We start from the raw sequence: 10,631 nt of genomic DNA on the forward strand, positions 1-10,631 counted from the left end.
TTGGAATTTCCGATGTAAGAAAGTTCAATTGCTTATCACGCTTGGTGTCAAAATATTTCCCCCTTCTCTTTGAAACTAATCCCGTTTCTCAAGAAAACTGCTATACATGGGCCATAGGTCATTCATTAGTTTATCTAGTGATATTTCTAGTACTCACTAGCGAAACCCAGTCCGGTATTGAAATGCTTTACATACCTTAAGTTAGTCGTCTTGATTGTAGAAACGCTGAAAATTTATTAGTCCAATTTGCATAAATTGAAGTTTCGTATTTCCATCACTAAAAACAATAACATCCGTTCAAAAAGCTGATTTTGAGTAAAAGCGTGTCAAAACTCGTATTTTTCCCGCTACAAAATTGAAACCCCCATCCCGCCTCTACCATGCAAAAATTCGAAAATTCACTGTGACTAACGCATAGCGACAATAACCGGCAAAATCAGATTTTTCGAATTTTAAACTACTTTGCAACTAAAAGACTATTAATTAATAATAACTCTACCTTGTTTTAATTTTTTCAAATGTTTAATTGAAGGATTAACGGATTTAAACTCATTCTAGACTTCAAAATACAAAGCTATACTGACACCGACAAGCGCATTGTTCATGAGCGCCAAATTTGCCTAACGAGAAGAGGGAGGGAAGTGGGTGGCTGCTATTAAGGCGGAATGGGGGGGGGAAAGAAGAAACTACGTGTAATAATTTCCCCTTTGACCTTTTTCTCCCCCCGCTTTACTAGTGTGGTTTTCTATTCCTTTGACATCTATTATTCGAATTTAACACGCGTTTTAATTCATATCTCACTTAATAATCAATATTAAATTTTAGAAACAATATTATAATTTAAAAGAATTATAAGCTTATCTTATTCTTGAGTGTAAATTGCGAAATACTGTTTTAAAACACCACGTGTCATTTGCATGATTATTGCCAGCCTGCAAAACTCCCACCATCTATAATAAAATAAGAGAAGCTTAATATTTTTATGTAATATTTCTTTGATGGCAACGAAAATATTATATTAAACCGATTTATTTTTAAATCTCCTGAAATATCGAAAAATGACATATTTCTTCAACACTTTTTGTTTCTACTTAAAAGAAAAAAAACGTGTATATTTTCTTGAAAATTGTCGATTTAGCGAGAAAACTCTTCTGTTTACATAAAATAAAGTTAGGAAAGCCTGAAAGTAGTTGAATAAGACCTTTTGAAGTCCCTTCAACACTTTAATAATGTCTAAAAGGCCCGTAACAATATTGATCACTGTTGTCTAAACCTTCGTTGTACCTCCATCTTTTACGAGGGGATTACATAAACAGGCAATAAATATGAATATGATACTAAATATTTCAATATTTTAAACAAGATTAATGGTTAAAAAATAATTTTAAAAATAGGTGTAATAACATACCGATCCTTTAGACAACGTCTCCTGTGTCTTGAACCTTCGAAATATGCGCAAATAACTTCATAGCACATAAATGTTTAAAAATTTTCTTTTTCTTTATTAAATACTTAAAAAACGCGATGCCTTAATCGTAAAAATCTTTGGATTACAATTGAATCAAATCAAAACTTTTGGAAGGGGAGCACGATCAATCAATCAATATAAAACTTTTACGACAATTTGGCTATAAACAATTTAAAAATCACTGACTAGTTTTAAAACATGTTATAAATTCCGTTATTGCGTTAAATTGTCATTGATTTCTATAAAAACACATATCCGTAAGGCACTTGATGGAACGTTTGTCTAAAATGTCTCGAAAATATAAATTTAAACAATGTTTTAATAATACTATCCTAATAAAAAAAAATTAAGAGAAACATTTTTGTAAGAATGAATCTAACGTCTCGTAAACGTGTAGCTTTGAAGGCGATAAAGAGTGATTCTCATCGGGATAAACATGCATGTCGAACATAACATTGGCTTTGTTGAGGGCCTTAGTTAACATCATTGATTGTTGAAAATGCACATTATCTACAAGTTAAAATTTTATTTAACAACTCCATTAACATATTTAAAATAAGATTATATGTTGCGGAAAGCATTGTAGCCTAATCAGGATTCATCAAATAGCGTCATCGTGACCTTTGGATGTAGGTTGAAGGTCATAGAAGCACCCCCCAATTTTAAAAACTCTGGACCTTAAGAACATAACTGTTAAGGTCATAATGGCGCTCACTTCGACCATCATGACCTTCACCAGGGTTCTGGACCGAAAATTTACCAAAACTCCCACACACACACACACACATATAAGAAAAAAAATAACTCACCATCAGCTGTCCCATGAATCAATAAAAACTTCTTTCCTTTGAACTTCTCGGCATTCATCATTAAATCGGATGTTTTATAATTCTCCAAGTTTTGATCAGGTGTTTGCATATATCTTTCAGTGTACACCGAGTCTGAAACCCACCCATGAAAAACTCAATTCAATCCCTGGGTTCTACCGCAACACCTCAAGCCCGTAGGTCTCAATGGAGCAACTCCTTTACCAAAGTCTAAAAAAATTACATGACTTCCCCGAATTGTTCTAAAAATTTAACCACTCAAGGAAACTTCCCCGAAATTTTCTGAACAATATATTTTTCTACACCTCCCATGTTGTTCATGTTTGTACGAACCTCGTATTGGGGCAAAGAAACAGAAATGACAATTACATACCATAATAATACCAGCTAGTAACTGGAGCCACGGACATTCCACAGGCGAATGTCCCATTCCCTTTTACCAAGGCCGAAGCAGCCGCGTAACCACCGTAAGACCAACCCCAAATAGCCACTCTATTTGGGTCAACGTAGGACAGGTTCAAACTCATGAACCTATAAGAGTCACAACCGGAAATCCCCAAGAGTTAAGTCTTGAAACGGACCATCTCTTAGGTTGGATCATTTAACTTACCGAGCTACGTCAATTTGATCGTCAATTTCGACGGTCCCCAAACGTTTATAAATTTCAAACAGTAGCTTATTGCCTCTACCGGAACTACCTCTTCCATCGATTTTGGCGTACAAGTACTTGTTCACAGACGCGACGTACGTGCCGAATTCAACCGGATGCGCGTTGCGAACGGCTGCTGTACCAGGACCCCCGTACCTGTTTGACGTGTGTTTGTATTTAGATAATTGGACACTAATTATCTAAACGTAACGCAAACACCAAAGTTGCCACTTACACTTCGATTAATAAAGGATATCGTTTATTTCCATCAAAATCTTTGGGCAAGTAAAGCTGCACATTGGCTTCTAATTGAGTTAATAAGAACTTAGTTAATTAAACAAAACCATACATTTAATGTACTCAACTATATCCTCCTTGTATATCGACGGTAAAATTCCTATAGTCGCAAAGTGTTTCGTTTGAAATCCTAGTGGCGAAAAGTTCATTCCTTTCCCAATCCTTAACCAATTGCATATCAGGCAACCGTCTAATCGACGTCCATGGAGCGAATTCCGCGGTATAACCACCAGTACATCTTATAGCGGCGTAGGACAAGTCCGCGCTTAGCTCGGCGTCATAATATCCGCATTCGTAATCCAAATCGCAAGTCAGACAAGTCTCCTTATCAGTCTCGTTTAAACTAATGTAGGCCACGTGTACAGTGGCGGGGTTCTTGGGATTGGTGCGAGTGTAATACCTATATTAACTCGGCCAATTACTAATATTTCTTAAATTTTTGGGGGTTTATTTTCTTGAGTAACTTACACTAATTGCATTTTTGGATCGTAACCTAGGATACTGTTAACCTCAAATGTTCCATTAGGATCGGTTAAGAATCGGTCGGAACCTTTCTGCAATCAGAACGCACCACCGATAACAGATTAATTATAAGCCTATAATGCAATAGTATGGGCCTGCCAAAAGGGTTTATAGAGGTACCGTCAAAGTGTGCCTATCTCTATTATGACCTTCTATCTAGCTTTCTGGCGCCTGCGCTGTAGTCTTTTGTATCATGGCGCGCGCGCGAAAACATTGAAAAACAACTTACAGTACTGTTGTACAGGACCAACTGCCTATAGTTGTCCATATAGGGTCGAATGACGAAATACGATGTCCCATCCGGGGTAAAAACGGGGGAGGTATAGTCGTCAATCCATCCTGTACTAGAGGTCCAATCGGAACTCTAAAATAAAAGTTTCCCAATACAATTAATATACTTAATTAAGAATATTAATTAAAATACGGACCTTCTTGCATTGCCACGACGTGACGGTGAAGGAACACAACGATATTATCAACTCATTTTGTATTCTAGGAACCCATGATATACTAAGAACATCCTCGTCAACCCAAGACATTTGAACGACGTAGTGATCTCTAAAACATTTTTTTAAAAATAACAATTATTTTAAATTTAAACAATAATTAACATCCAATAATTGTTAAAAAGAACTTAAAACTGACTTGCTGATTTCGGGCGGTGGTTGTACTGGCATTGGTGGTCGATTCTCATTAAGGTTAAATACGTAAACTGTTACAGTTGGGTTTGTTAGACCAGGCTGAAATAAATGATATATTTTAGTAAAGAAATGAATAATAAACGTATGGACTGTAATAGACATAACAATATTTGACGTAATAGACATAACAATATTTGACGTAATAGACATAACAATATTTGACGTAATATAAATATACCTTGGGATATCTAATGCTAACCAAATCCGGATAAACATTATAGACATCCTCGTAATTTCCGTATGACATAAACCTCATTTCGCTGACTTCAGTATCGTTAAATTTCATAAAAGCCAGTCTGGTGCCACTGGGTGAAAATGACAAAGCATTATCGTCACCTAGAACTTCCTCTGTTCCAAAAAAATATTAAAATAATGAATATTAATATCAATAGAAATAGGCCTAAAGAGTAAAAAAAAAAAAAAATATATTTCACCTTCATATACCCAATCGGGTATTCCATTGAAAACTATATTCTTAACACCGTCCTTCGTAACTTCAACTCTGTCATTCAGTTTAGCAGGTATTTTAGGTTGATAGTAAATGTTATTGTTCATAACATAAACCTTAATCGTTTTCGAATGGAAAATTAATCATTATAAGTCATAGAAATTAATTAAAATTAAAATAAATTCAATTTACAATTTGCATATTTTTCGGACCCCAGTCCGCGTACTGTAAGACATGTCCACCTTCCAAGTGCTCGATATCTCTGTTAAATGTATAGTGCAATGAAAATGGTGAAAAATATGTTGGGTATACGCTTATATCGGACTTACTTGGCAACTACATCGTATATTTTGTATCTAGCACTGAAGGAATATCTATATTGCTGCGTTTATACAAGATTGCAATTAAAAACTCAGGAGCTAGCTAGGGGGAGACGTTTTATAACTTACAGGTGTTACTTCATAATAGAACAAGATAAACTTTAGGTCAGGAGAAACTTTATAACCACTGAAGCCAATATCCGCCTGTAAAAATTTTATAATACCTCAATGTTTTAAACTGTAGGTAACATTATAAAGTTTTTCAAAATTAATTACATACAATCTTGGCATTAGGTGCCAGTATCGAAGACTGATTAGTTAGGGCATCAAACGTCATAATGTTACCCTCCTTATCCTTGTAAATGAATTTCGTATCTGATATGCATAAAATCAGTCAAACTTTGTCTTTCGTACATAATCATACCGAGAACCCATACAAGAACAGAGAACGCACAACTATCGAAATTGGCTATGGTAACGCGATCATGGCACCCCCCTACTCGACAATTTCCGGTTCCCAAGGGCCCCGAGCTTTGTAGTCATATTGGCAAGCATTTAACGACACGTGATAAACAAAATGGCGAGCTATTGGAAAACTAAGCTGACTGGCTATTCGTAGGTTCTAAGGTCTTATATGGGTTCTGGAATATCTACCCGTAATCCATGTCCCATTGAATCCCTTGGTACTATATCTTCCTTTAAGGACATCTTCAAGTTTCAAAGTTTTTGGTGAACTAACTGGATGTGCTACGGTTGCAAAAATAATTTGTAAAATTTTCACTTAGAATTAAAGTTTAAATTTTTTCTCTTTACATGGTCCGGCATAAACTACAATTACGGCGATAATTGCGGCGCAAGCTGCAATTACAAGTACAGCGCAGGCAATTCCTTTCCAGCTACGCCGACTGTAGCTTTCGGACATTAGATCCTGCAATCAAAATTTTCATCAAGTTTTACAAAAATAAACAATATATTTTTCAAAATATTCCACTTCAGATAACTTTAAACAATTATAGTTTAACCGTATGATAAAAAGCAAGCAAGCGACCTTTCTTCATTATCTAAACTTTCAGAATATAAAAACAGATAAACCTCATTAACTCACTTTGTCTTTGTCCTTATCCATATCCAAATAAGATGTTTTACTAGCACTTTTTGCCATAATTTATAACACGGAATAAATTGGAAACAAACTATGTTTCTGTTTTAAAAATGTATATTTCCGGTATTAATTCTGCGATATGTTATACATCAAAATTCGGTAGTTTAGTAAAGGTAAAACAAACTAAAGTGAAACGCGTCTCCTGTACTTAATTGTGTTACTGATATAAAGTTGTCGTACCTAAAGGTACTATATAATTTATCACATTGACATATTCCATATATACCGAACCAACTATTTTTGATAAAATAAACAGACTTTACAACGGAACTGTTTTAACGAAGGACGTTTCACACCAAACTGTAGTGTTCTTCTACTAGATATCACCAGAAAAACGTTTATTACGTTTAAACAAAGCGTAGTTGTATTATAAGAATAAAAAACCTTACTAAAACGCCAACTACCCGTCAAAAAATATAAAAATGCATGTACAGATTTTTTTTACTTCCCCCTGTTAAAACAATACGTTTTGGATTGGCCGGGTTTAATTAGCAATTGAAAATATTAGTTAATATAACATCGTTATCAATATTTAGAGTGGGATGTAATCTATATAAACCACATTTCACGAGATAAAGTACAAATGAAATGGAAGAAATTAAATAGTCTCGTAGATGTTCTTCTCATTAGCAATTAAATGGGTAATTCAATAAGACGAAGATTGGAAGTTGAACCTTCATTAATAAATTTAAATTTTTGGTACGAGTTTTATTGGTAGTAAAGAAATGTAAAAGACGGGTGATATTTGAAATGACGTCATATTCTATGATGTCATGTCCAATGAACGACATACTGATTTGATTTTGTATAGAAAATATACCAGATAATTACGACTAACTTTGACATTCTAGAATGACAGTGTTTATCAACGACAAACTTTAATATAACTGTGATAAATTAAGGGGGATGTTCTTTGGACGATTTTAAGTCGACAATTTATTCTCGAAATTTGTATTAATGAAATTAAACCACTTAATTATCCCTTCGTTAAGAAAACAATTGTTAAACTTTCCACTGTGCTAGTCCTTAACCTTGTTATAATAACAAACAAGCAATCACTTCAAATAATCAGAACCTAATTAACAACTAAATTGATATCACAAAATAAATCGTATCTGCAAGCCAGGGGAGTTCACGTCCGATAACAACTTGTATATCTTATTAACTAGGCTAACTAAATAGAAAGAACCACACAACAACTAACCAATAATTATTAAAGAAACAATGTAATGTAAATCACTTACGGCAGTCGTACGTTTGCTTCCATTCGCAACGCTAAATGTACCACCTGCCATTCTAACGTACAAGTAAACCGAAACTGATCTTCAATCAAAAGTTACATACGACAGAGCAAGAATTAACACTATGTTACTGGCGCCACTAACGAGGAAGTTTGACAGAAATTTCGCTCCGAAAAAAATGAATCCAAATGTAGCGAATGATGGTAGTTATATCCCAATCAGCATACAAAAAAAAATTCGTAACTAAATTTGGATTTGGGTCGAAATTGGGACAGAAAATAATATATTTGAAGCTCCTAGCTATACTTTCAAAAAACGTCCCAATGAAAGTATAACCACTAACACGGCTATAGCACTCTCTCTCCAGTGAAACTAAATTAGAGTTCTATCTCTACGTAAACTTAAAACCACTAAGCGATTATGTTATTTACAACCGCAATAATTTTTTTACAATCACGAAAACCACTGTAAAGTGTTTGAACACTGAAATAAAAGATAATAATAGGACACTACAGTATTTTAAGGGCAGAAGCAACTAGCTTAAAACCGCGCACTTTGGGGAAAAAATGCTATTAAAACACCTCAAAATACTTCAACGTTTACAGCAATATCTACCTATATATTATAGTCTCTTAACGCATTGTAAACCCCATTTACTTTAAGCCCGAGGTTCAGTACACGAAAATAATAAAATAAATAAATTAACAATTAGCCCTAATTCAGGATGGGGTATAAATGCAATAATTATTTCTATTCTATTCAAGGTGCTAAGATGGTATATAACACTGCGTTTCCATCTTTTCCGACTATTGTATTCAGTTTAGTTGTCGTAAAAGGGGTGGATAATTAGGTACATTACGTAAAATTATTTGCATAACAATGCGGCAATTATTTCGATGATTTTAGTTACAGTAAAAACTGCATACTTGAGGTTTTGTTTATCGACTTTTTAGGCCACCATGTTAGTAGTGTCAAAGCTAGTACGTGTTTTTAAAAATCTCCAACTACATTTGTACAACCCGCTGCCAATATAGCGTAATGGCAGATTTATTATAAAGGCAACGGGGACGCAAACAGATTTGCGAATTTTCACAATAAATAGTTCTTTAAAAGTTTCCGAAAGAGATTAGCGGCATATTTTAATTATTTCAGAGTAAAACCATACCATAGTTAAAGGCTAACAAGCCCTATTAATACTTGCATTGAAATAACACAAACCCCGCGTATTATTTTACTAAACACTTAGTGTGAAAAGATGATATTTAAAATGGGAGGATTAGGGCTAAACCGCTCTTATTTCTTAAGTAGTAATTAACCCTTTGATGCTATTGTATCGGAAGTTTCAAAAGGAACAATTTACTAGTTTTAAGTGACAATTCAACCCACTTACCCTTTTAAATTCGCAACAGTTGGTTTTGGAACAATTATCCCCTTCTTCCGTTTTTGATTTGGAAACCAATCCATTTTAAACGTAACTACCAACCCCATTATCTATAGCTTAACGCTTTAAATTTCACGTGAAATCTATCTTGGGGTCATTATCAACCCACAATCGAAATTACACAATTTCAAGATATTAGATTGGTTTATAGATAATTTAAGATAATGTCATCATAGCCATATAATCATCTCGATAAGTAAGGGTGCAGGGGGTTTCATGGTTGGCGTCTCTTGGAAACTAAAGTCAATTGTGACCTATCTCCATCTCTAACCGTAACTCAACTAGACGAAAAGAAGTTTAAGAACGAATCAGAGTAGGCCATGATGGACTTTATTCTGCTTTTATAGGAGTAGCTCTTGGTATTTGGTATGGACCATGACGATATAATTTGCCGCCTATGGCAGACCTACCTATACTTATGGCGAATATTATAAGGCTATGTTTATATTGAATAGGGTTATGTTTATATTGAATTAAGTCTAGTTATATAAAGGTTAATTACATATTAAATTACGGAAGAAATATCAAATAAAATAACTGACTTTTTATGAACTTGATTTGCTTTTATAACAATAGATATTCAATCTTAATTTATGCACAACCTTAAACATTTTGTCAATAGACCGATGCAATCTTTTATTGGCTGATAAGTTTGAAAACTTTTTAGCTTTGGTTCCCGATATGACTTTGAATTAATTATTGTCTAACTTAATAAGCGCCGGAAGTGCAGTGCCCGCCATTAAAAGGTTCTATCAGGTCGATTTGATTTTTTTTATTGTTATAAAAAGATTAGCATGCAACAGAAATGTTTATACTCTACTCCTTCTCATTTCAATACTCACACGATTTTGATAAGTGATAAGCAAAATTCCAAGAAGCTGTTAACTTATGAAGTACGTAAACATAGATAAATCCCGAGAAAATTATATTTCCAGGACATTTAAGTTGGACAGTTAGCTAAATTTATCGCGCCTCGTATCTCCGTTTTGGAGGTTAACAAACTAACTGAACAGCTTTGTCCATGAGCATAAAAAAACGACGCGGATCTCTACGGATGCTAAATTGTAGTCTACAAAACCAGTGGGGCCAGATTTCTCTAATATTACGCAAAAGATGAACCGTCAAAAGGGGACTTATGCCTTCAGTTAGATTGTCTATCCGTTTAGAATTGAAAAAAATAATAATAATCCCCAGTAAGGACAGTGTAAAATGAAATATTTTCAAGTTAGCGTGGTATTGCCAAGGTTTAACTAGTACTACATATACACATTAGCCTAATATAATTTAATTATTAGTTACTCAATTCAAAACAGGCTTTCTATTTACCATTTCACCTTCGTTGTTGATCTGTTGATACTTGTAAGGCAGCGTCTTGCTCATTTTTTAGGTTGGTAAGTTTCATTTGCATCAAATAGAACATTTTACGTTTACAACTGTTGCATTGAATGTTGATTTAGGCCGAGTTAAACTAAACACTAGCAAGGTTACCACGTGTCATAAAACGTTTGTGTTCTACGTGTACTTTGAATTCACCGGCGGTTCTAAAAACTAAAAA

At 34.2% G+C, this 10,631-nt stretch overlaps 1 protein-coding gene across 4 annotated transcripts; it reads right to left on the reverse strand.

Moving 5' to 3' along the window:
• Positions 1 to 1,498: 1,498 nt before the first annotated feature.
• Positions 1,499 to 10,544, reverse strand: LOC149654212 (dipeptidyl peptidase 4-like). Of its 4 annotated transcripts, XM_089845636.1 has the most exons (20): positions 7,639 to 7,971; positions 6,338 to 6,433; positions 6,046 to 6,160; positions 5,887 to 5,979; positions 5,513 to 5,607; positions 5,362 to 5,436; positions 5,242 to 5,294; positions 5,105 to 5,174; positions 4,899 to 5,028; positions 4,643 to 4,812; positions 4,409 to 4,503; positions 4,192 to 4,321; positions 3,993 to 4,127; positions 3,710 to 3,795; positions 3,310 to 3,641; positions 3,180 to 3,249; positions 2,906 to 3,100; positions 2,669 to 2,826; positions 2,278 to 2,409; positions 1,499 to 1,978 (listed from the first exon to the last, which is right to left on the reverse strand). In XM_089845636.1, the coding sequence occupies exons 2-20, from the start codon at positions 6,392 to 6,394 to the stop codon at positions 1,815 to 1,817; spliced, it is 2,355 nt and encodes a 784-aa protein (XP_089701762.1). In that variant the 5' UTR covers positions 6,395 to 6,433; positions 7,639 to 7,971; the 3' UTR covers positions 1,499 to 1,814. The 4 variants fall into 4 exon arrangements, with proteins under 4 accessions (XP_089701762.1, XP_089701763.1, XP_089701765.1 ...); XM_089845637.1 differs by lacking the exons at positions 6,338 to 6,433; positions 7,639 to 7,971 and adding an exon at positions 10,403 to 10,544; XM_089845639.1 differs by lacking the exons at positions 6,338 to 6,433; positions 7,639 to 7,971 and adding an exon at positions 9,919 to 10,140 and having other exon boundaries at positions 1,500 to 1,978.
• Positions 10,545 to 10,631: the final 87 nt, after the last annotated feature.

The sequence above is a fragment of the Phalangium opilio genome, unplaced genomic scaffold (genome assembly GCF_054372755.1).
Source record: "Phalangium opilio isolate 3A_F unplaced genomic scaffold, DU_Popi_V2 ptg000079l_1, whole genome shotgun sequence".
Taxonomy (NCBI): domain Eukaryota; kingdom Metazoa; phylum Arthropoda; class Arachnida; order Opiliones; family Phalangiidae; genus Phalangium; species Phalangium opilio.